General features: G+C 38.6%; 2 protein-coding genes across 3 annotated transcripts in view; one reads left to right on the top strand and one right to left on the bottom strand.

The window, feature by feature from the left end:
- Positions 1–2,719, top strand: part of VASH2 (vasohibin 2) — a 48,213-nt gene extending 45,494 nt beyond the window's left edge. The window contains exon 7 of one of the 2 annotated variants that reach the window (XM_006834014.1): positions 2,303–2,719. In XM_006834014.1, coding sequence (XP_006834077.1) covers positions 2,303–2,375 — 73 coding nt within the window. In that variant the 3' untranslated portion in view covers positions 2,376–2,719. The remainder of the gene's footprint in view (positions 1–2,302) is intronic. The other variant, XM_006834015.1, reaches the window with a different exon arrangement.
- A 5,689-nt stretch (positions 2,720–8,408) lies between these two features.
- The window catches only part of ANGEL2 (angel homolog 2 (Drosophila)), a 28,301-nt gene continuing 12,803 nt past the window's right edge, over positions 8,409–23,906 (bottom strand). Inside the window, exons 5-9 of the mRNA XM_006834013.1 lie at positions 23,127–23,548; positions 21,659–21,785; positions 21,240–21,282; positions 11,151–11,314; positions 8,409–8,560 (exon numbers count right to left, since the gene is read on the bottom strand). Of these exons, the coding sequence (XP_006834076.1) occupies positions 8,409–8,560; positions 11,151–11,314; positions 21,240–21,282; positions 21,659–21,785; positions 23,127–23,548 (908 nt within the window). The remainder of the gene's footprint in view (positions 8,561–11,150; positions 11,315–21,239; positions 21,283–21,658; positions 21,786–23,126; positions 23,549–23,906) is intronic.

Here is a 23,906-nt window from a genome sequence, read left to right as displayed (position 1 = left end):
TTTGGGAGCCACTCTTTGAGGCCTGTAGGCAGTGGCTCTGTTTAAAGGGAATGGCTCTCTTCCAGGGCAGAATGGGTTAGGTAGACACCATCCCCCTAAAGGTCAGAAGTCTTGATTCCTTTGATATAACAGGCAGGGGTCTACCTGCATTCTTTGAGAGTTCTACCAGCAGTCAGCCATCTTTATTAGCATCCTCTGTGTGTCCCAGGCACCGTAAGAGACACAAGAAGAGGCATGGTTCCCGATCCTGGTGGTAGTGGTTGTGTACTGTATGTAGAGTTAGTTCTGACTCATAGTGACTCTGTACAGGGTTTCTGAGGCTGTAAATCTTTACGGAAGCAGAAAGCCTTACCTTTCTCCATTGGATTCGAACGGCTGACTTAGCAGTTATCAGCCTATTCATAACCCACTGTATCACCAGAGCTTATTTTCCTGAACCTCGGAAATCTTAATTATAAAACCAGGGCATATGGTCAAACACGTAAGTTATACCCCATGCAATAGAGAAGTAAAGTTACAAGTTATTTTAGGAGGATGGAGTAGCAAGCCAGGGTTTTTCGATTACTCTGAATAACTTTTCAGGAGAGGATGATCATAGACTCCCAATTATCTTTCCATCTCTGAAACAAGTGTGTACGTGTAAGGGGGTGGGGTGGGGTGGAGTTTGTTGCCAAAGCTTCTAATGTTATTGTTGTTAAATGCTATGTTTCTGACTTACAGCAACCCCGTGTAGGGTTTCTGAGGAGCAGCTGGTGGGTTTCAACTGTCAACCTTCTGGTTCGTAGACCAGTGCTGACTGACCCTACAGCACCATACTAGGAGTCCCTTCAAATGGTGTAGAAGCAAGCTGTTGATGGTCTGTGTAGTTCTAACAACATTGAATGAGTCGGACCACTTGGATGTCAGTGGAAAACCATTTGCTGCTGTAGTTAAGTGCTATCAAGTTGGTTCTGACCCATAGCAAACCTGTAGAGGGTTTCCCAGGAGCGGTTGAACCTCCGACCTTATGGTTCAAGCTGACCTTGCAGTCCAGTGTGTTAACCTACAGTGCCACACCCAGACTCCATTTGCTGTTAGGAAAAATTTTTAAAGTATAATCCAAGAAATGTCCTAACATTTATATCTTCGTATATTATTAAGTGCCATCAAGTTGGTTCCAACTCACAGCAACCCTTTGTAGCATTTCCGAGGAGCAGATGGTGGGTTTGAACTGCCAACCTTGGCTGATTCTTACAACACCACACTGGGACTCTTATCTTCATATATATAAAAAACAAAGTTCATACTGTTGTTAAATTTAACTTGAAAATTTATTTGATCTTAAAGAAATGGGTAAATGTGCAACTTCTGAATTGCTAAGTGCCATCAAACTGGTTCCTTTGAGATAGAATTCACTAAAAGTATTCAACATCCTAAACTTGGTTTACAGTCTCACTAACTCTTGATCAAAGACTGTGAGAAGAGGCACAATAAAAAATTGTGAGGTAAACTGCGAGAACGCTTAGGCATAGTTTTCTGTTGCATAGTCACTTAGGAAATGTCATGGATGAAGAGGTGAAGCGTTACTGGATGACTGTTTCCCAGGGTGAAGTATTTTCTTGCATGACTTCACAGGCACTCAGCTGTAGTTTTATACTAAGAAGAGCTTTAAGGCATGTTTTTAATGGAACAAAGGTGATTCTCCACTGAATTTTCATATTTATAGTACTTTTTTCAGATGAATTCTAAAATTTTATATACGCAATCCTGGAATACTAGCTCTCTATCAAAGATAATTTGTTGGAGTCCTTGTGTGATGCTGTGGGTTAATGTGCTGGACTGCAAAGTCAGTTTGAACTGCAAGGTTGGTGGTTCAAGCTTACCAGCTGCTCCTAGGAAACCCTATACAGGGTCCTTGTGGATGGAAACCAACTCTACAGCACTTAACAACAGCAATCAAAGATAAACAGCTCACCATGGGAACGTAGGTCATGTTGGAGTTCCTGGCCTTCCCTCTGAGTACACACACTATAGGAAGCCATTCCATATAGTCTTAGTGCCTTTTTTCAGAAGCTTGCAAGGCTTGCAAATAGTGGGTTTCAAAAGTTACAGCTTAATGAAGAACATGTGAATTTAGCCAACTGTAAATTCTTCTGAGTTCTACATTGAAAGGTGCATTTCAGAACAGGAGGTACAATTGGGAGATAGGGGCTAGCAGAGGGAGTATCAGAAAGGTTAGGAAAACAATGGGGGGCCCTTGAAAATGCTAAATTCACTTTGTCTCATCCCTGTCCCCATTGCCTTTCTTGTCTTTCACCCTTAGGCCTGCACTGCCTGAGAAGAAGGTGGCTGACCTCAGCACTCTGAATGAAGTGGGCTATCAAATCCGAATTTAGCTCAGCTATAGTGGCCAGTAAGAGAGCTTCTGCAGTGCTTCTTTCTGCACTTTACCCAGTGTCTTCAGGAGGAACGGCGACTATTTATTAGGAATGTGTGGATTTTATTTTTCAGGATTCACCTGGAAATAGAACCTGAGGGGGTGGAAACAATGAACCTTACAAAATTCATGAAGGGCAACCATGAAAGTGAAGTAACAAACCCAATTGGGGCTAGACTGTCCCCTTGCTCGAGATTTCAAGGACAGCAGCAACCATGACTGTAGTTTTGTATTGCTGAATTTTTGCATACTTTCTTTTCCTTACTTTGAAAATTATGCCTCACCAGTAGCCAGTGTTCATGAAACCCTCTCCCATTTTGGGTACAGTAGGGTAACTCAATCAGTATTAATGTCTTCTTCAGCAATAAAACACACAGATGGGCGGGGGTTTTTAAGCAGTCAGTATTACCTCAGCATCTTGGCATCAGATATGCAAACTTAACGGTGTTTTGTTTTTTTAATATTCTATTTGTATGTTTCCCCAGTATTTCTCATGGGGAACTCCACATTTGGAGATTTTAATTTTTTTTCCTGGTGCACATATGTGATGAGATTTAAGGTGTTATATGCAAGTGTTTTACTAAAAAGCACTGAAATTCTTCTGGCAATACGGGAACCCATTTTCAAGATCCTGGAATTATTTCCTTCTTAATCTTTCTTAAAAGCATTCACTGACAGCAGGTTTTGTCCTTTCAAAACAAAACTGTTTAGAAGCTAGTGTATTGTTCTGTCACTGACATTTAAACTTTGCAGATTCCAGCAAAAAGCACAAGAAGTTGTGCAGTGTTGCACAGATTTAGTAGTATTGCGATTGCCTCTAACACCCCCAGAAAGGCCAGGAGGGAATCAGTAGGTCTTGAGAACCAGATAACCTTGTTGTTGTACACAATGCTTCTGAGTTTTAAGCTCTGAGTCAGGCTTTGGTTCTGAGGACTCATGGCTATTTAGAGATGTTTTCTGTCTGATGTCTTATATTAAGACCAAATGTGACATAATGTGACTTCCCCCCCCCCAGTACCTTGCTTTTAGGTACCACTTCATGACATTTAGGAATTAGTAGTGGAAAATAAAATGAATTAGAGAGAACTTTTTAAAAATGGAATACTCTTCTGATTCAGTGTTACACCTTATAGTGTGATTAATCCATGAAGCACAGTATAAATATCTGGCCTGCATATGCTAGTTACAGTGTAACTTCTGGCTGCCAGCCACACAGAATAACTACAACAGACAGAGGCTGGATGTTATCAAGAGTACCCATGCCAATTGATTTAAAGTGAAGCCTGCTACTAAGTGTTACTTTAGTCTCATTGCTTCTTTCTGGCTTTGTGTGACCTAAGGTGGTTATAGAAAGGGTATTACAAAAAAAAGAAAGAAAAAGAATCTGTTCGTTGAGATTCTTCATCAGTAAAACCTGTGGAAGTGACATGGAAAGCAAACCTTTATACCTCAGCCACGGGCACAAGAACTCACTTTTCCTTACAAAATCTATTATTAATGAAATGTACTCATGAATACGACCAAGTATGTGTACACCACAATGACAAGAAAATGCAGGTTAAAAGTCCTGATCTGTATTACTTTCTGCAAGAACACCATCATCAGTACAACTTAAAATGAGTTCTCTTTGTATAGCTTCCCAAGACAAACCCAGATATATCCCATGTATTGAGAAGTCTGGAGTTGTCCAAAAGTCATTTCACTCTCATCCTAAACAATATGGACTCACTGTCACGTCTCTAGAGATAAATACCTTCTGTTTATCAATCCAAAACTTTACTATAGCCAACATGCAGATTATTTTGCAACCATTCTAAGAACTTGGAATGGGATTTGCTAAGTATTAAGTATTGTCCCTTCTAAAATACAGGATGTCAAATAGTTGTATGCACTCACTCCCCCCCCCCACACACACACACAAAAAAAAATATATATATATAAGTGCAAACAGTTTCTAATGTGCTAATACATACTATATGTCACTTGGCTTGTGATTCATTTAACATAACCTAACTTCTTCCACCCTAATCTCTTTATTTTAAAATGCACTTCCCAAAGCATTTTAAATGTTCTTAGTTATTCTATTTTGATTTCCTATGGAATATGTTAATTTCTAAAGAGAGACGGGAAAGGCACCAAACTTCTAAATCCTAGTGTAATCATTTAATTAAAACACTGTTAAAGGAAGGGGGAAAAGAAAAGGAGGGCACATTTTACCCCCCCCCAAAGTGATTTTAAGACTGGTTATAATTCAAAAGATAAAACTGAAAGATGATTTGAAATACAGTTTTAAAAAAGTGATTAATGTAAGAGAAATTTGCGCTAAAGCCATCATGGCAATATATGCAAAGTTTAAATGGATGACAGAAAATCGTGATTTTAGATTAGACATTGTGCTGTTTGGAGTACACTTTATTTCAGAAAGTGATATTTAGTATTTTCTATACACTGAAATCATGAGCATTTCACTTTTTCTAAGTCAATTATTTCATAAGGATTTTAATAGATATTGATAAATAGAAATTTGGAAATTTTAATTCAGTATTCTTATTATACTTGAGGCTTTTGTAACCTATAGTTTTATGTACAATCCTGTACAGTTTTTTTGACATGCAATCCTGAGTTTGTTTATTCTCTTGGACTTTGTTTTGGCCAATACATTCTTTTTTAAAATCTTTAAGAAAAACTGTGATTGTTTTAGTGGTATTTTTCTAAGTCAATGAACACTTACTTGTACAGTGGTATTTTAGAAAATGCCAGATTAAATGCATGTTTCAAGTTCATGTTTTTCTCATCACTTGTATGTTTCTACCCAGCATGAGACTAATAAAACCATCCTGGAAATTTAGGGTTCATGTTTCTTCTAAAAAATGTGTAAGCTAGTGTGGTGTTTCTCTTATCCTGTCATTATATACTTGTTTTAGTAAACCAATTATTCTCTCACCTTTCTTCTTTCACAGTTTTCAGATTCTATAGCAACCATCCAGGAGCTCTGGGTGGTTACGAGTCGGGCTGCTAACCTCAAGGTCAGCAGCCCCACCACCACCACCACCACCATAGCAACCATTGCTCTATTTTGGCACATCTCAGTTCATTAATTTTTGCATCACCTGAGTAATAAAGGCTGAAACAGGTAATGGAATAGTTTAGAAGAGAAAACAGGCCAGCTTACACCTAAGTGCACCTACCATGAAGCCCTCTGGCACAGGTGTATTTAGTATAATTTATTAAGCAATTTACATATAAAAATGCAAATGTCTTGAAGTCTCTGTTTCCCTAACCCCTTGGACTTTCTAGATTTCTACCTTTGATTTTTAAGAAAGCAAAGGATTAAAAGAAGACAGTTGCTAAATTCTAAAACAAGATGAGATTTCACACATGCATATTATCTTGATATCAAAAGGTAAACAAAACTTCATTACAATTCCTTTTTCCACTAAAAACTGGGATAGAATGGCACTTGAACAGTGTGGAGATTTAATTTTTGGCAATTAACTAGATTTATTGCTTTTAGAAAGCATATACAAAGCTCTAGCAGAGTTATCAAACCCTTCTGGCCCCCCCCCAAAAAAAACATTAAAAAAGTAAAGACAAGTACTTCTAGAGGCGCTTTAAAAAATCTGTGAGGATTTACATTGTCCCTTTGGCCTCCAGTTCATAAAATACTACTTGATTCTATAGAGAGCAGTTTTACAGATCAAGACTAGCAAAGTGAAGTATGCAAAAAAAAAAAAAAAAAGCCACAAATCACACTATCAGGATAGAAAAAAATTTCACACAAGCTTTGAGGGATGTTAAGTTTGTTAACAGTAATTCTATATTGTTTGCTGATAAAGTCATACAACAGAAAGCAATGGTTAATGAGTTTCTATTTTTCCTTCTCCAGCACTAAAAAGTGTAATTATACTATCGACCATAAGTTGGTGATAACTACAAATTAGGATATATAATAATACTCTACCAACTATTACTATAGAATGCAGAAAAACCTAGAGCTATATAGTTAATAATGCAGAGCAAAACAAAAACAATGAAAAAAAATTTTAAGTACAATTTTTACTAAGCAAATTCTTATAACCCACATACCCTCTTTGGGGTTTTCATCTGATTTTTAAAAAATAATTGTAAGTGCTTTTGTACAAAACCTTTTAAAATCCAAGACTATGAACTAACTACTGGCTTTCCTATTTAGGATGAAGCATTCTCTTAAGAAAACCCATTGTAAAAACTTTTATAATTCAGTGAAAAATTACTTCTTAGTAAAAAAGCACATACTTCTTTGATCCCAATGTCTAAAATAGAGAATTTTTTTTTACTTTTTGTTTTCAAGTTTTTGATTCAAATACTTCTATAAAGCCAACTGCAGGATAGACAGACCTGCTCTTAACCACTCCATAAAAATGTCAGCACCATCTTCTCAGGCTGGTGAATCACTGTGAAAGACACCATTCTAGAAATGAAATCAGTAAAACTAAGAATTGAAACCCCTACTTAATAATAGGTCTCCAACTGGGTATTAAACTACCAGAGTTTTGCAGGCTTTGTAGGTTTCAGAGACATGACTACATTTATATAGCTGCCACTTTGTTTCGAAGACAATTTTCCTAATAAAGTAAGTTTCTCTAGAACTGGTTCTGTACAATAAAGCCTCTTGCCTAATCCAGGGATCCATTTTAGAAGCTAAATAGGAAATAGAATACAATTGCTAGGGAAACAACGGCATAATAATCCCTGTGAGTCCTTCTCTTGGGCTCACTTCTGTTGCAGGATAGAAAGGGTTGGGCTGAGTAAAGTACCATTTACTAGTGATTACTAATGGTAACTAGCATAGTGGTTATGAGGTCAGCAGTTCAAAACTATCAGCTGTTCTGTGGGAGAAAAATGAGGCTTTCTATTCCTGTAAAGATTTACAGCCTTGGAAACCCCATGCAGGGTCACTATGAGGTGGAACCGACTCCACGGCACACCACCACCATCACCACCATATATCCTAAGGAGTCCTGGTGTGGCACTGCAGGGTAAATACTCAGATAAGACTTTTATAAGATAAATTCCTCGGAAAACCTATACAGGGTCGACAGGAGTTGGAACTGACTTGATGGCTCTTCACATATCTCCTAAACATTTAGCCAACAAAATGCAGGCAGAGCAAACAGTTCAATAGAGTAAGCTAATGCAGTAATCATGGCGTAGAATTTAAAAAGCAATTACCAAGCCCCTTAGTTGCACACTTGTGACCGATGCAGTGACTTCTGAAATGAACTAATTGGGACTCAACAAGCTTCTCCCAAAATAAATCAGGCCTTGTGGAAAGGTAGTGATCAGAGGTTTTCAAGAACTAAAAAATACTGTAGATTCATTATAAAGCTTGTCAAATCATGAACTACTTTACTAAGAGGACTAAAGAAGATACATTATTAAAAAATGTCTGCCAATTTTACTAAGATTTACAACCAAAAACATTTACATAACTGAACAATAGTCTTAACTTTAAAAAAAAAAGACTGTCTTAAGCATTATACTCTTTTAAGAACTATCTATACAGGGTCAAATCGACAATAGCCATTAGAAGGTTAGATGGGAAACTAAAGGGGCATTTGTTTGTGCTAACAAGGGAGGAACAACTTGGAAAAGAAGCATGAGAATGGTTGTGCAACTTGAACGTAATCCATGTCACTGGATTGGACTGGTAGAAACTATTGGTGTGTTCTGTGTATATGCTCAACAACAACCAAATAAATAAAATTTCTAGAAGAAAATTTACATCTCTTTCACAATAAAGAGCATTTAGATCTCATTTATCAGGAAAATATTTCTCATTTTTAAAAAAGAAAACTGTTGTAAACTTTTTTCTTCTACCTGCTTCAAGCATTAAACATAATCTCTTCAGAAACTCCACAACGTAAAAATTACATGCAAACTCTTAACAACTGTATGTTGTTTGAAAACAAACATGTAAGATGGAAACAAAATTATGTAAGTAATGAAAGAGTCAGAGCTCAAGTCTGAACTTAGCCAACAAAGGCAGATGATCTGAAGAGTTATGTTCGTTTGGAAGTCCATTAACAGTCCATAAGTCTTGTTCTGTAAGAAGTGACAGTCTAGCTAGAAGTTTCAAGCCACCAATCAAAGCAACTTCCGCTCCTATATTAAAAAAATAAACGTTTAATGAAACATTGTCACCAGGCTATTGCAAATTAATCATACAGTCTGTTTTCTAAGCAACAACGATACAGAACTGGAGGTCCTCCAGAAGACTAATATTAAACATCTTTTAGACTATGATTGAAGTTTTACTGAATAACAATCTAATTAAAACCTCAGACAGCAATTTCCAACTATCTTCCTGTTTCAAATATTTTTTTCTATTTCAAGTTTTACAAATAATTTATAAGAAGAAAATATCAATATAATATGTAAGAATGTGAAGAGTAATTTGGAACTGGCAATTCCATAAGAAATTTATCCATTACACACCCTGGAGCTGCATGTAGCAAGTTTACTGGAGAGTAACAATATAATTTGGCCTCATGGAATCATTACCCACAGATGTAGACTAAAAAAAGACCAGTGCTATCGAGTGGTTCTGACACATAGTGACCCTTAAAGGACATAGAACTGCTCCTTAGGGTTTCCGAGGCTGTAAATACTTACGAGAGCAGACAGCCTCATCTTTCTCCCACTAAGTGGTTAGTGGATTTGAACTGCCAACCTTAAGGTTAGCAGTTCAATGCATACCCACTGCACCACCAGGGCTTCTTAAGAGTAAAAGATGACTTTCTCTAAAAGGTGGTGGTGGTGGTGGTAGTGTGCTTTAGAGTCAGTTCCGACTCACAGAGACCATGTATAGGGTTTAGAAAGCCTCATTTTTCTTCCACAGAATGGCTGGTAGTTTCAAACTGCTGGCCTTGAAGTTAGCAGCCTCACTTGTAACCGTAACCACTAGGTTACCAAAACTCTGAACAGTAAAAGATTTTAAATGCTGGCTCATGACTCTCTCCCGCCACCTAGTGAATGTTGATCAGCATGACAACTGTAAGAACTTCCTATAAATTTAAAGCAGTAAACATTTTGCGGAGTTGATCTAGTTAATGAAATGAAGTAAGGTAGCTCCTGAGTGTTAATAAGGTTATCCCCAGTAAGAAGGGGGTAAAAAATCAGAAAAGCAAATATAAATGTACTTTTTTGACTTCCAGTTATTTTAAACTGCATTTTCTTCTCTACTTTAAATCCTGTGGTTAATATTTTAAACCTGATTTCACTGCATCATACAAGGAAACATGACTTTTCATCCTTGTTTTTTTTAAATACACAAAGTCATCTTAAAGATGTTTCTTTAGATAGATACAACATTCCAGGGTCCACATGCCAAAACTGTTGTTGGCAGTATAAGCATAGTCCGACAATGTTGCCTTCTATTTTGTTTTATTAAGAAACATTAAAAATGGACACTGGGCTCAACTAAAATGAATTTAGTAGTAAAGCTAGCAGTAAATGCTTTCTTTCCTGAAAGTACCATTAAAATACAAGATAATCAGTCCTCTCCTACCTGAAACTATAAAATTGAAGGCAATATTTTCAATGGTTGATGTCACAAGGGAGAAAAGAACCCACACAAGCTTTCATATTCAATTGTAACAAAGGGACCATTATCTTTAGACCACAGTGTACCAATTTATAATTCTGCATACAACATCTTACTACCTAAGCAATTTTATATGTTAATAGGGACTGATGCACTGAGACATGCATAATAAAATGAAGAGAAAGAAAAAGACCAATTATTATTAATAAAGCAAAGTAGCACATGTGGTATAGAGACTCTATACTTTGAAAATTGCTGGCAAACAGTGGATGGTCCCTGAGAGCTATTTAATACAAAACATAGTACCAAAATTGATGCTCATAAATTTCCTCAGTAATTATTCCAAATATACATTATTAATTTCTCTACCCCCTTAAAGACAGTATGGGGAGGTGGTGGCTTCTTACAATAAACACTGGAATGTGAGCCTCAGGGTCAGCTGTTTGAGCCCCCTTGCTTCTCTGTGGGATAAAGATGAGGCTTTATGCTCCCACAAAGATATAAAAGCCTCAGAAACCCTATATAAGGTCACTATGAGTTAGAATCGAGACAACATCATTTAAAAGCAACAACAATGAAGGCAGCAAGCTTTTAGAAAGTTTAAGCACAAAAAGATGATTGACATAATTTATTCAGTGGTTGTCACAGGAAACAGTAAATTCGTGGCAAGTAAAATACAAGGGTAAAATGAACAACCTGTAACTCAGAAGATAACTGGGATTGGAGGGTCATGTTGAGAACTGAATTCTCAGGCAGTAATTTGCTTTGCAGCGTTTCACTGCCTCCTTCATCATATGCAGGTAATTAGCTGATTTCTTCAAATAGACTCTCAATCTTTCCACTGGAAAAAAAAATCTAGAATTTCACCTAAAAGTTCAGCTTCCTTAATCTCGGCCTGGAAAATGTACCTACTATGATTTAAGAGCCCTCGTGGCACAGTTTTGTGCTCAGCTGCTAACTTCAAGGTTGAAGGTTCAAACCCACTCTGTGGCTCTGCAGGAGAAAGACCTGGAGATCTGCTCCCGAAAAGATGACAGCCTGAAAAACCTTAAGAAATGTTCTGTTCTTTCACATGAGGTCACTATGAGTCAAAATTGACTTGCCAGCACCCAACAATAACAACTAACCATGCTAGCTAGCAAAATGTACCTGGCTCCCCAGCAACATCCTCCTTTTCTGCAGAGTAGAAAATATAATCCACAGTTATGGCACTTCGGGAATGACAAGTGGTCACTTCTGGAATTCCTGTGTCAGGAAAGTAATGTGAATAAACCGACGACAAGCTGAAATGGTGCTGTAAATTTGAAGATAATCTAAAACGAGAAAAAAAAAAATGTGTGTCAGGTCCATTGAGTTTCATGATTTCTGTAGTTTCTTCTGTTTAAAACCCTTTTTCATTTAACTTCAAGACTAAGGACAGATATTACAATAATGCTTTATGTAAACTCATATCACAATATGATCCTCATATATCCATGTAATGACATTCAAAATCTATTAGCAGCAAAATCTATAAAACATGTGGGGGGGAAAGCTCAATAACTAACAAGTGGATGTGATCTTTTATTGATTTTAACATACTCGAGAGCCTCCATTTATAACTAAACATGCACTCTAAAACAACTGGCACAGTTTTCTATTGTGTTTTTAAGAAAGAAAATCAAAGTTGCATTCAGGAACTCTATTTGAAACTCACCAGACTTTTGGTGTCAGAGGAACTAGATTTTTATATGGCTATTATTGTTTCAACGTGTCATCCTTGTATGCCATCAAGTCAATTACAACTCAGTGAGACAGAGTAGAACTGTCCCAAAAGGGTTCCAAGGCTGTACATTTTAGGAAAACAGACTGACACATCTTTCTTCAGCAGAAAAGCTGGTGCATTCAAACTGCTGTTATTAGTTAGCAGATGTGCACTTAACCTTTGCACCACCAAGATGCCTGACTACAACATAGATAATTTTTTGTACTGTATCTTAAAATAGGATGGTTGACATTTATCCTACACTGTAAAGACGTGATGCTACAGACAAAGGGTTTAAAAATCATGTTCAGCTAACACACCTTAATAGCATGTCATGAAGGAAAAAACTGACAAAAAGTATTTTTAACTCATCTAACAAACATCTGCCTCCTCAAAATAGAGTTGAGTGTGATGACATGAATGGAGTAAAGCCCATGGGAGAAAAGCCTGCGGGACCTTCATTTGCTAAAGGGGCACAACTCAAAATGAAGAGAAACAGCTGTAAACATCCACTGAAAATCAGAACATAGAATGTACGAAGTAGAAATCTGAGAAAATTGGAAGTTGTCAAAAATGAAATGGAATGCATAAACATCGATAACTTAAGCATTAGTGAATTGAAATGCACTGGTATTGGCCATTTTGAATCTGAAGACCACATGGTTTACTATGCAGGGAATGACAAAGTGAAGAGGAATGGTGTTACATTCATTGTCAAAAAGAACAAATCCAGATCAGTCAAGAGGTACAACGCTGTCTGTGATAGGATAATATCCATGTGCCTACAGGGAAGCCCAGTTAATACCACCATTATTCAAAGTAACGCACCACCCACTAAAGCCAATGAGGATGAAATTGAAGAATTCTACCAACTTCTTCAATTTGAAATCGATCAAACATGCAATCAAGATGTATTGATCATTACTGGTGATTGGAATGCAAAGGTTGGGAGCAAAGAGGAGGGATCAGTAGATGGAAAATACGGCCTTCGTGACAGAAATGATGCTGGAGAATGCATTACAGAATTCTGCAAAATCAATGATTTGTTCATTTCAAATACCTTCTTTACACAGCATAAGAGATGACTACACATATGGACCTCGCCAGATAAAATACATAGAAATCAAATTGACTACATCTGCAGAAAGAGACGATGGAAAAGCTCCATATCATCAGTGAAAACAAGGCCAGGGGCAGACTGTGGAACAGGCCATCAATTACTCATACAAATTCAAACTGAAGCTGAAGAAAATGAAAACAAGTCCACAAGAACCAAAATATGACCCTGAATATATCCCGCCTAAATTCAGAGATCTGAAGAACAGATTTGATACATTAAACACTACAGACCGAAGACCAGAAGAGTTGTGGGATGACATCAGGAACATCATACACGAAGAAAACAAAAAAGTCATTAAGAAGACAAGAAAGAAAGAAAAGTTCAAAATGAATGTCAGAAGACACACTGACTTGTTCTCCACTGTAGAGATGCTAAAGCAAATGGAAGAAATTAGGAGGTCTAAGAGCTGAACAGAAAATTTCAGAGATCCGCTTGAGAAGATAAAGCCAAATATTACAACAAAATGTGCAAAGATCTGGAACCAGAAAACCACAAAGGAAACACGCTCAGCATTTCTCAAGCTATGGGAACTGAAGAAAAAAATTCAAGCCTCAACATCCGTTATTGAAAGTTTCTCTGGGAAGATTATGGAATGATGTAGAAAGCATCAAAAGAAGATGGAAGGAATACAAAGAATCACTGTAACAAAAGGAAATGGTTGATGTTCAACCAAGAGATAGCATATGATCAAGAGCCAATGATACTGAAGGAGGAAGTTCAAGGTGCATTGAAGGAATTGGCAAAGAACAAGGTACCAGAAATTGATGGAATAAAAATTGAAATCTTTCAACAAAGTGAGGTGGCACAGAAGGCACTGACTCATCTCTGCCAAGAAATTTGGAAGACAACTATCTGGCCTACTGATTGAAAAAGATCCATATTTGTGCCCATTCCAAAGACAGGTGATCCAACGGAATGCGGAAATCATCGGACAATCTCTTTGATACTTCATGTGAGTCAAGTTTTACTAAAGGTAATACAGAAACGGCTGCAAGCACACATTGACAGAGAACTTCCAGAGGTTCAAGCTGGATTCAGATGTCATTGCTAATGTCTGATGGATCTTGGCTGAAAGATGAGAATTTCAGAAAGATGTTTACCTGTGCTTTATTGACTATGCACAGGCTTTCGATTGTGTGGATTATGACAAGCTATGGACAATATTACGAAGTATGGGTATTCCTGAACACTTACTTGTACTCATGAGGATTCTGTACATGGACCAAGAGGCAGTTGTTCGAACAGAACATGGGAACACTGGATGTCTTAAGGAAGGTGTGCAACAGGGTTATATTCTTTCACCATACTTATTCAACCTGTAATGTTGAGCCAATAATCCAAGAAACTGGGTTATATGAAGTAAAACGTGGCATCAGGATTGGAGGAAGATTCATTAACAACCTGCGATATGCAAATGATACAACCTTGCTTGCTGAAAGTGAAGAGGACTTAAAATATTTACTGGTGAAGTTCAAAGACCACAACCTTCTTCAGTATGGATTGCATTTCAATGTAAAGAAAACAAAAATCTTCACCACTGGACCAATAAACAACATTCTTATCAACGGATAAAAGATTGAAGTTGTCAAGGACTTCATTCTTCTTGGATCAACTATCATCATTCACAGAAGCAGCAGTCAAGAAATCAAACAATGTATTGCATTAGGCAAATCTCCTGCACAAGACCTTTTTAAAGTGTTGAAGAGCAAAGATGTCACCTTGAGGACTAAGGTGCACCTGACCCAAGCCAGGTTATTTTCAATAACCTCATATGCATGTAAAAGCTGGGCAGTGAATAAGGAAGACTGTAGAGGAATTGATGTTTTTGAGTCATGATATTGGAGGAAAATATTGAAAGTGCCATGGGCTGCCAAAAGAACAAACAGAAGTTTAGAGCACATGGTAGGGAATAGACACAGGATAGCTTGGGTGCACAGGGTGGGTGGGTGGGGGAGCAATACACAAGAAAGGGGAGGGGAATGGAAGAACAAGGCTGATGGGAGAATAGTTAGGCAGGTTTGCATGGGCTAAGTGGGACAGAGGTAAATGATAATGTATTCACAACCTTGGAACAAAAGGGCTCCTGGATACAGGGATTCAGGCATTGTTTGAAGGTGTAAATGAGGGGAATAATTTTAAGATATTTGGCTGTCTTTTGAATCTTGGTGTCCCTTGCCTACCATTGTAAAATAGACACTTGATTGGGGGGGGGGTGTGAAAGGAATAGCCAGAAACTTCACTACAGAGAGCTTGTAAGTCTGTCTTCAGCCGACAACTGATTGGAATACCTTAAAGGGGGCTAGAAGTTGCCCAGTGAAAGAGGCTTCCTGTGGAACCTTTACATTGCACAAGACCATAGGTGGAATCCAGAACCCCATCCAGAACCGATTAGGTTGGAAATTTCCACTGGAAAGGATGAGTAGACCAGCCTGGAGTGGCTAGAAGAACAAAAGATACTTCGAGAAACAAAGACCAGCAGGAAAAATCCGAAACAATAACAACAGTCTGATTGATTACCACAAGGACAAGTAAGCTGTTCACCCAGGAGCCATCAAGGCATGTGGTTGGGACCCCTCAGAGAAAACCCCCTTCCAAGACTGAGGCCCAAGGATAATACATGAGCAGGCATGTGGTCTGGCTGGTGACCACATTGGTCACCGAAAGGGGAAGAGGGGGAAAAAACAGCAATGAAGTTGTGAGCTAAGCCCAACCACATTCAATAGATCCCTGTGAACCTGGGTGGAGACCTGGATGGCCAACAGTACGGCAAGACTTGGGGACTCCTGGGCCCAGAGGCAGTGACATGGCCACAGAGGACTAGAGTGGAGAGTGAAGCATCCAGCTGATATGAAGTAAAAGTAGATGCACAAGAACACCCATACTTGCAGATAGTACTCACTTGACTTGGCTTCGATGCCTGTATGATCAGAACTCAACTAGAAGAATAAAGAAGAGGGAAAAAAGAAAAAAAAAAAAAAAGTAACCTGCTACAATTTGATGAACTTTACCTATACTTATGGATGTCATTGTTGTTGCTATGTGCCGTGGAGTAGGTTCCAACTCATAGCAACCCTGCATAAGGTTTCTGAGGCTGTACATCTTTATGGGAGCAGAAAGCCTCATCTTTCTCCCGCGGAACAGCTGGTAGTTTCGAACTGCTGAGATCAGCAGCCTGATTCGTAACCACTATGCTACCAGAAGGAAACAAATCTTCATAGCGAGAATCACTCCCACCCCCTTGGTACACAGGGTTGACAGGGATGGGCAACTTAGACATTGGCTACCCCAAATGGGGGAGCCTATAAAGGCAAGAAGTTACTACTTACAAGCTTTCAAGAGGGAGCCTAGTTCCAGACGGGGAGTGGGAAGGCAGAATCACCTATGAATGATTTCCAATCTGTTGGAACTGGGCCAGCAAAAGCAAATGGGGATAAGACTCTTGTGGTACAATAGTGAATAATTGCCATTAGGCCTGACTGTTGTTGTTGTTGTTGTTAAGTGCCATCGAGACTGTGAGGGTAGGAAATATAGAGGTAGATGTTTTCTGACAAAAGGAGGAGAGTGATTGATTTTGCAGCCCAGGAACGGAGGTCCCTGGGACCATCAAGTGAGAAGAACGGAGAGCGGGACCCTACCCAGAGAGGCAGTGAAGCCAGGGATGGAGACAGAGAAGATGACGTGGACAGATGGAGCAGCTGGGGACACTGGACTTGGGGAGGCAAAAGGGCTGTGTGCTGGTGGTTGGGGGACGGGCCTGTGGAGTGTACCCTTTGGTTATTTGATGATGCATGGAGGGGACTGTAATCATTGCAATGAAATGAAATACAATAGGACGAGTGTAAAGCTGATGTTCTCCCATGTAAACCTCACAATAAAAACTTAATAAAAATAAAGAGGAACATGATTTGAATCCCTCAAAGATGTCCAAACTGCCATTTTGATGTGGTATAAATCAGAGTCCAGAATTCTTTGGGGAAGGTATAGAGAAATGGAACCACCCCCTTCAGAAGCATATGGGCCTAGATGGAAGAGATGTTGAGAAACAATAGCTTCACGTTTTGATATTTTTGTTTAATAAAGTTCTCTATAATTTATGGCAGTACTTTTTGATGTACCCTCAGAAGCTTTGCTTCACCCAGCTGTGTGCCATGGAACACCCCCACTTCACTCCACTGCCATCAAGTTGATTTCGATTCTAACTCATAGAAACCTGTTAGGACCTAGAAGAACTGTGTGTGAGATAATATCCCACCTCCCCAGCTTCCACAATAAGCAAAATACACATTAGTACACTCAGGGCTCTCAGATGTTCTACAGGATGTAAACAGGCTAGATGCTGTTTAGCGTAATTCTTCTCAGTTTTACATAACCACAAACTCCTTCTCTTTCCCTAATTACACTGATTATCATAATAAAACAAAACACATTCTAATAAATACAAATTAGGAAATGTTCCACTGAGGTGTGAGTTTGGCAAGTCCTATGGATTTGTCTGGAGAAATACTCAGTTTCAAGTTGTGAGGATGGCGTATGACCAGGCAGTATTACATTCTATTGCCAACTCGATGACATCTAACAACAACAATAACAGCAAGTTAACTCCTCAAAAGTATGCATTTTTTAGTTTCTTCACATTCCTATGTGACATTTGGATCTTAAGGGTTACTGTGGCACTGTAGGGTAATGCATAAGACTGCAAGGTCAATTTGAGCTGCAAGGTCGGTGGTTCAAACCCACCAGTCACTCCTTGGAAAGTCTATACTATGAGTCAGAACCAACTGGATGGCACGTAACAACAGCAACATGTGATGCAGAAGATGCAGGGTTGCCTCTGTGTGAGAAAAAAAAAAAATCAAACTGCTTCCATGGAGATTTGGAATGACAGAGATGGAGGTCACATCAGGTGTTTTATTGCTTTTCTTGCCTGAACTTTCTTCAGTGTTTAACACTACAGACGTTGGCATCAGAAGCATGGGGCACCCTAAACTTTCTCCCTTCTCCTGGGTTTCCTCTAAGAACTCCTCTTTTGTTTTTTTTTAAGTTTTTATTGTGAATTATGTGTTAGTTTACATGGGTGAAAATCTTTACATTCATCCTATCGTACTTTGTTTCATTGCAATGATCACAATCCCCTGCATGCATCATCAAACACCCAAAGGGTACACCCCACATTCTTGCCCCCCGGCCACCAACACACAACCCCTCTCCTTTCCTGAGTCCAGAGTCCCCAGCCGCTCCTTCTGTCCATGTCATTGCCTCTGCCTCCATCCCTAGTATCACTGCCTCTCCAGACAGTGTCTTGCACTTTGCTTTTCTCCCTTGAGGCTTTCAGGGATCTTCACTCCTGGACTGCATACTCAACCACTCCCCTTCTTTTGTTACCAAACATTTACATTTACCTTTCCAACATCATTGTCAGACCTGATAGCAACCATTCCTTATTGAACCACAGGAGTCCTTTCCCCCTCACCTTGTATCAACCCCATCCAGACAGGTTGGAAACAATTCAGTGGAGATTCTACCTTTCCCTGTATCCTCTGGAGCTAGGTTCCTTACTGAAAGCTTGGAAGCCAGTCAGTTCTTTTTTTTTTTTTTTAAGCCAGTCACTTCTTGCCTTGCTTGACTATCTTTTGAATCTTGATAGCCTTGCCTACTAATGTAAAACAGACACTTGAAGGGGAGAGTGAGGAATAGCCAGAAACATCACCAGAGACAACTTGTAAGTCACTCTTCAGCCTATAACTGTCTGGAATAACTAAAATGGGGCTAGAACTTGCCCAGTGAAGGAGGCTCCCTGCAGAGCCTTTGCATTGAACAAGACCATAGGTGGAGTCCTGATCCCCATCCAGAATCTTCTGAGATGGGTCATTTCCACTTGAAAAAACACGCAGACCAGTCTGGAGCAGATAGAAGAACAGAAGACACATCTTGAAAGAAAGGCCAGCAGGACAAAAATCAAAAACAGTAACAGCAGTCCAATTGACTACTACAAGAACAAGCAAGTTGTTCCCCAGGGAGCCATCAAAGCAAGTGGTCAAGTTTCCTCAAGGCAAACCCTGTTCCAAGACACAAATTCAGATGGAATACACTAGCAGGCATACGGTCTTGCTGCTGACCACAATGGTCACTGTTAAGGGGAAGTGGGGGGAAAACAGCAATGAAGTTGCGAACTACATACAACCACATACAATAGACTCCTGTTAACCTGGATTGAGATCTGGGGATTCCAGGGCCCAGGGGCAGGGACATGGCCCCAGAGGACAAGAACACAGTGTGAAGCATCCAGCTGATATGACGTGGGGGGAGATGCACAACAATACCCACACTTGCAGACAGTACCCATTTGACCTGGCATCATTGGCTGGATGATCAGAACACGACTAGAGTTAGAAAGAAGAAGAAAGGAAGAGTAACCCACTACAAGTAGATGAACTTGACCTATGCTTGTGGGGGCAGTATGAAAAAGCAGCGGACAAATCTCTACCATAAGGATCATTTCCACCCCCTTGGTACACAGGGACAACAGGGATGGGGAACTTAGACATTGGCTACTCAAAATGGAGGTACTACAAAGGCAAGAGGTGACTGGCTTCCAAGCTTTCAATAGGGAACCTAGCTCCAGAGGATACAGGGAAAGGTAGAATCTCTACTGAATTTTTTCCAACCTGTCTGGATGGGGTTGATAAAAGGTGAGGGGAAAAGGACTCCTGTGGTTCAGTAGGGAATGACTGCTATCAGTTCTGACAGTGAGTGTCAGAAAGGTAAATGTAAATGTTTGGAAACAAAAGGAGGGGAGTGGCTGATTTTGCAGTCTAGGAGTGGAGATCTTGGAAGCCTCAAGGGAGAAAAGCTAAGTGTGAGACCTTGTCTGGGGAGGCAGTGACACCAGGGATGGAGGCAGAGATGATGAAGTGTACAGAAGGAGTGGCTGGGGACTCTGGACTCAGGGAGGGAGAGGGGCTGTGTGCTGGCGGCTGGGGCAGGAGTGTGGGGTGAACCCTTTGGTTGTTTGATGATGTATGCAGGGGATTGTGATCATTGCAATGAAACAAAATACGATAGGATGAATGTAAAGATAATGTTCACCCATGTAAACTAACACATAATCACAATAAAAACTTTAAAAAAAAAATCTTTCACCCTATTTTATTATTAAAAGATTTAAGATTTGCTTAACACTAAGTATTTGTAACTCTTCTTTATTATTCTTACTCAGGGAAGATTTTACTGTATTTGAAAAGTTTAATCACACATTTTTAAAAATTCATTTTTCAAAATTCATCTTGACTCTTTTCCTACTAGGTTCTTATTTACAATGTTTTCTCAAAGAAAGGTACATAAACTAAGATCAAAAGGAAAGTGGATAAAATGAACGAGAGATGTTTTTAACTTGTTTCCTAAACGTAAATGTTAGAACAACAACAAAAAAATCAAAACTATAAAAGAGTCACAATATTTTTTAAATTAGGCATTTTAGTAATCTCCCAAAGAGACAAAATTTGTCTCTGTCCTGTTGTAATAAACAGAGGCTTCAAAAAGTTTGTAGAAAATGGAACTAAAGGAATTTTCCCAGGAACTTTTAAAAGTTCCCTCATATATCCCTTTTTTCAACCATGGCCCCAAGCAGCCATGCTTCTTTAATGATAAGAAAGCCATGTATCTACATCCCTGTACCTCTGATGACTCTCTTCTACCACAGAAGTGACAAATGAGAATGATCATCTTTTGTGCTGGCGTATTCTTTTGGATCAATTCTCATACATATTTTCTGCAATCTAGTAAGTCAGAGAAGGTTAAGGATCCTTGTGAAATCTTGAAGATACTTTTTTTTTTTTAATGATCTTAATCTTTATTTGATTTAAAATGTGATGGAATACAGTGTGTTAGCTGTCTAATTCCTTTTAATAATTATTTAAACACTGTGTCAAACATTGTACTTTACATATTCTATCTCATATAATCCTCACAACAACCCAAATTATAGACAAGGAAACAAAACCTCAGAAAGATTTTGCTCTAGATCCCAAAGCTAAAACTCTGCAGTCAGGATTTGAACATAGGTCTATTTGACTTAAATGCAAGCACAGAATATAATCATTTTCTTCATTTTTTTTTACTGAAATGTCTTTTCTTTTTCAACTTGGCTAAAGCCAGCATTAGGAGCACAGCAGTAGGATAAGCATCGGACTGCTAACCACAAAGTCAGCTGTTCAAGTCCAGCCACAGCTTCACAAGAGAAAGATGAGGATTTCTGCTCCCGTAAAGATTTACAGCCTCAGAAACTATGTCGTTTCTATAGTCAAAACCTGCTCAACTGCACTTAACCACAAACAACAAAGTCAGTATCTGTTTACTGTTGTTTTCCAACACTCACTTTTCAGTTGTCACTATGACCTCTGTTTGTGTCAGATTATCATCTGTAAAAACAAAGATAAATATTACTACTAGTATACAGCTTTGTTCCAGTTTACCTCTTACTATTGGAATAATATTGATGACGTATATAGTTATACATTTCATCCTGAAATCTACCTGGTTTATTTGGTCTCTGGAACTAACAGAGCAAAAATAAACGTTTCCAAGGCTGCATGCAAATAATCTATCAATGATACTTTTAGGACTTCAACTTAAAAAAGGCAAATTTAGAGTTTTAAAAAAGGAATAAGGAGATAACTATACCGATATATATGGATATTTATACCTGAAATGTTACCCCTTTAAAGATAAAGTTTTAAGTCTTCAAAGGCATCACTATTATTGAGAAGACTGGCAAAACACGTTACCAAGACTTACCTGTCTTTTCCACTTTTGGTACTTTCTGTACCTCATACACACAGTTCTGTGAGATACCTAGGTTTGGGGGCCAAATTGGAATAGATAAAATTCTTTGTCCCCGTGAAGATTGTTCCTGGCCAGATACCTAAACAAAATTCAACAGGTTTCTTACTTGAATAGATTTTAAAGAGTTTATTTAGTGAAAACTGTCTTAAATAAAGAGCCTTCCAAGTATGATAAATATTACCCTTTATTCATTGTATTATGAATTATGATTATGTCTGTGCTTCCAATATGAAATCTTGCCCAGATAAAGTTCAGAAAGCATCTATTTCCAGGAAAATGACAATCTTTTCCTACTTGTTTTTCTATAGTTTGGACATACAAATGATCTATTAGCTTTGGACTAATACTGTTCTTCCTTTTTTGCCTCTTGCAATATCCATAACCAACCCACTGCCATGAAGTTGATTCCAACTCACAGTTATCCTATAGGTTAGAATAGAACCGCCCCATAGATGTTCAAGGTTGTAATCGTCGTGGGTCACTATGAGTCAGAATTGACTTGACAGCAATGGGTTTGATTTGGGTTTGGAATCTTTACTGAAGCAGACTACCATATCTTTCTCCTAAGGAATGGGTGGTGGGTTCAGACTGCTGCCCTTTCTGTTACTAGCCACTGTGTTAACCACTATGCTACTAGGGCTCCTTTCCTGCAATATAACCCACTGCCATCAAGCTGATTCTGGCTTACAGTGGCTCTAAATAGGGATTCCAAAATTGTAAATCTTACGGGAGCAGACTAGCCTTATCAACTAGCCTTATCCTTCTTCCAAGGACGGGCTGGTGGGTATGAAACATCAACATGGCAGTTGGGAGACCAATGCCTAAAACACAACACCAACAGGGCTCCTTAATTATATAAAATGCTAACAGAGATCAACCTGTACTAAAAGTTTAGCTATCATCCAGAATTCCAGTGAGAGAGAGTTTATTTTGGTTAAAGATAAAGAAAACCAAGTGATCTAAATAAGCAAAGGAAATCACAATAAAAATAAACATTAAAAATAGTATTTTTACTAATTCTTTACTAGGGTAAAGAATTAAATATATCATACATAAAAGAGAATTTATATAATAACTATTCACTTGCTGTTTCAAAAAAACTAAAGCACTCAAAATTCTGTTCTGCCACTTTGTGAATGGTCCCCTATTTGTAAGGTTGCCATGTTCTTCTATTTTCTTCTCTCCCACTTGGTTTGTTTGTTTTTGCTGTCTGCTTATTCCTCCAACCCATGGCTAGATGAGAAAGATAATATTCAACCAAGTGAGTATAATTACTTACTAGTAGTTGTGAAACATCATTATACCTTGGTAATCAGAGGCTACTGGATCAGCTAAAATTTTTGCACAGTCATTAACTATCCTTATATTACATAGAACAAAGCAACCAAGTCTACCTCGTAATAATGAAGACGTGAGTTACCTTTCCTATGGTAAGTCCTTCATAATTCAATCTTCCTTCTTTTATAAAACTGTAGAGTGGAGAACCAGGAACAGAATTAAAGTCACCACACATAACTATTGGGCAGAAGCTTCCATCTTTCTGATGGGCAACACTGGAAATCTCTGCCAGTAGCATTGCCAACTGGGTCAGCTTGATATCACCTCGCCTTGGATTATACAATAGATGTGTGTTAGCTATACAGATTGCAGGACAGACAGCACATGAAATTTTGGGCTGCAAAAGCAACACCAGTCCAACATTGTCTCTGTCCAACAGAGGAATGTCAGGGCGGTAGAATTCCACTGGACTCACTGATATGAGTGAAAATTTAGACCGTTTAAAGCAAATGGCACAGCCATCAGGTTTCCTTCCTGTCCGTATCTTGTATTCACAGTGATAACCTAAAAGAAACAAATGAATTCCAAAGAAGAGACTTAGTTATGTACACATATTCATATGTAAATAGAAACAGATTTCTTATGATGTTTACCAAACTACACTCTGCAAAATATTAATTACGTAGAAAGTTAATATATTCGGGGCAAACTTTTCCATCTTTAATGTGCTAATAATTAATGTACGCTGTCACTTTTGCACTTGCATTCTAATGAAAACCAATCATGACAACAGGAGTAAGGCCTTATATCAATTTGTCTCCTCACCGACCATCCCCGGTTATCTTTGGTCTTTTTTGCCTATTACTCTTCCCCCTCACTCCACTCCAACCACACTGGCCTTCTCACCCGTCTCCAACCTCAG

The sequence above is a fragment of the Chrysochloris asiatica genome, unplaced genomic scaffold (genome assembly GCF_000296735.1).
Source record: "Chrysochloris asiatica unplaced genomic scaffold, ChrAsi1.0 scaffold00009, whole genome shotgun sequence".
Lineage (NCBI taxonomy): Eukaryota > Metazoa > Chordata > Mammalia > Afrosoricida > Chrysochloridae > Chrysochloris > Chrysochloris asiatica.
This window is presented reverse-complemented; position numbering and strand designations above follow the sequence as displayed.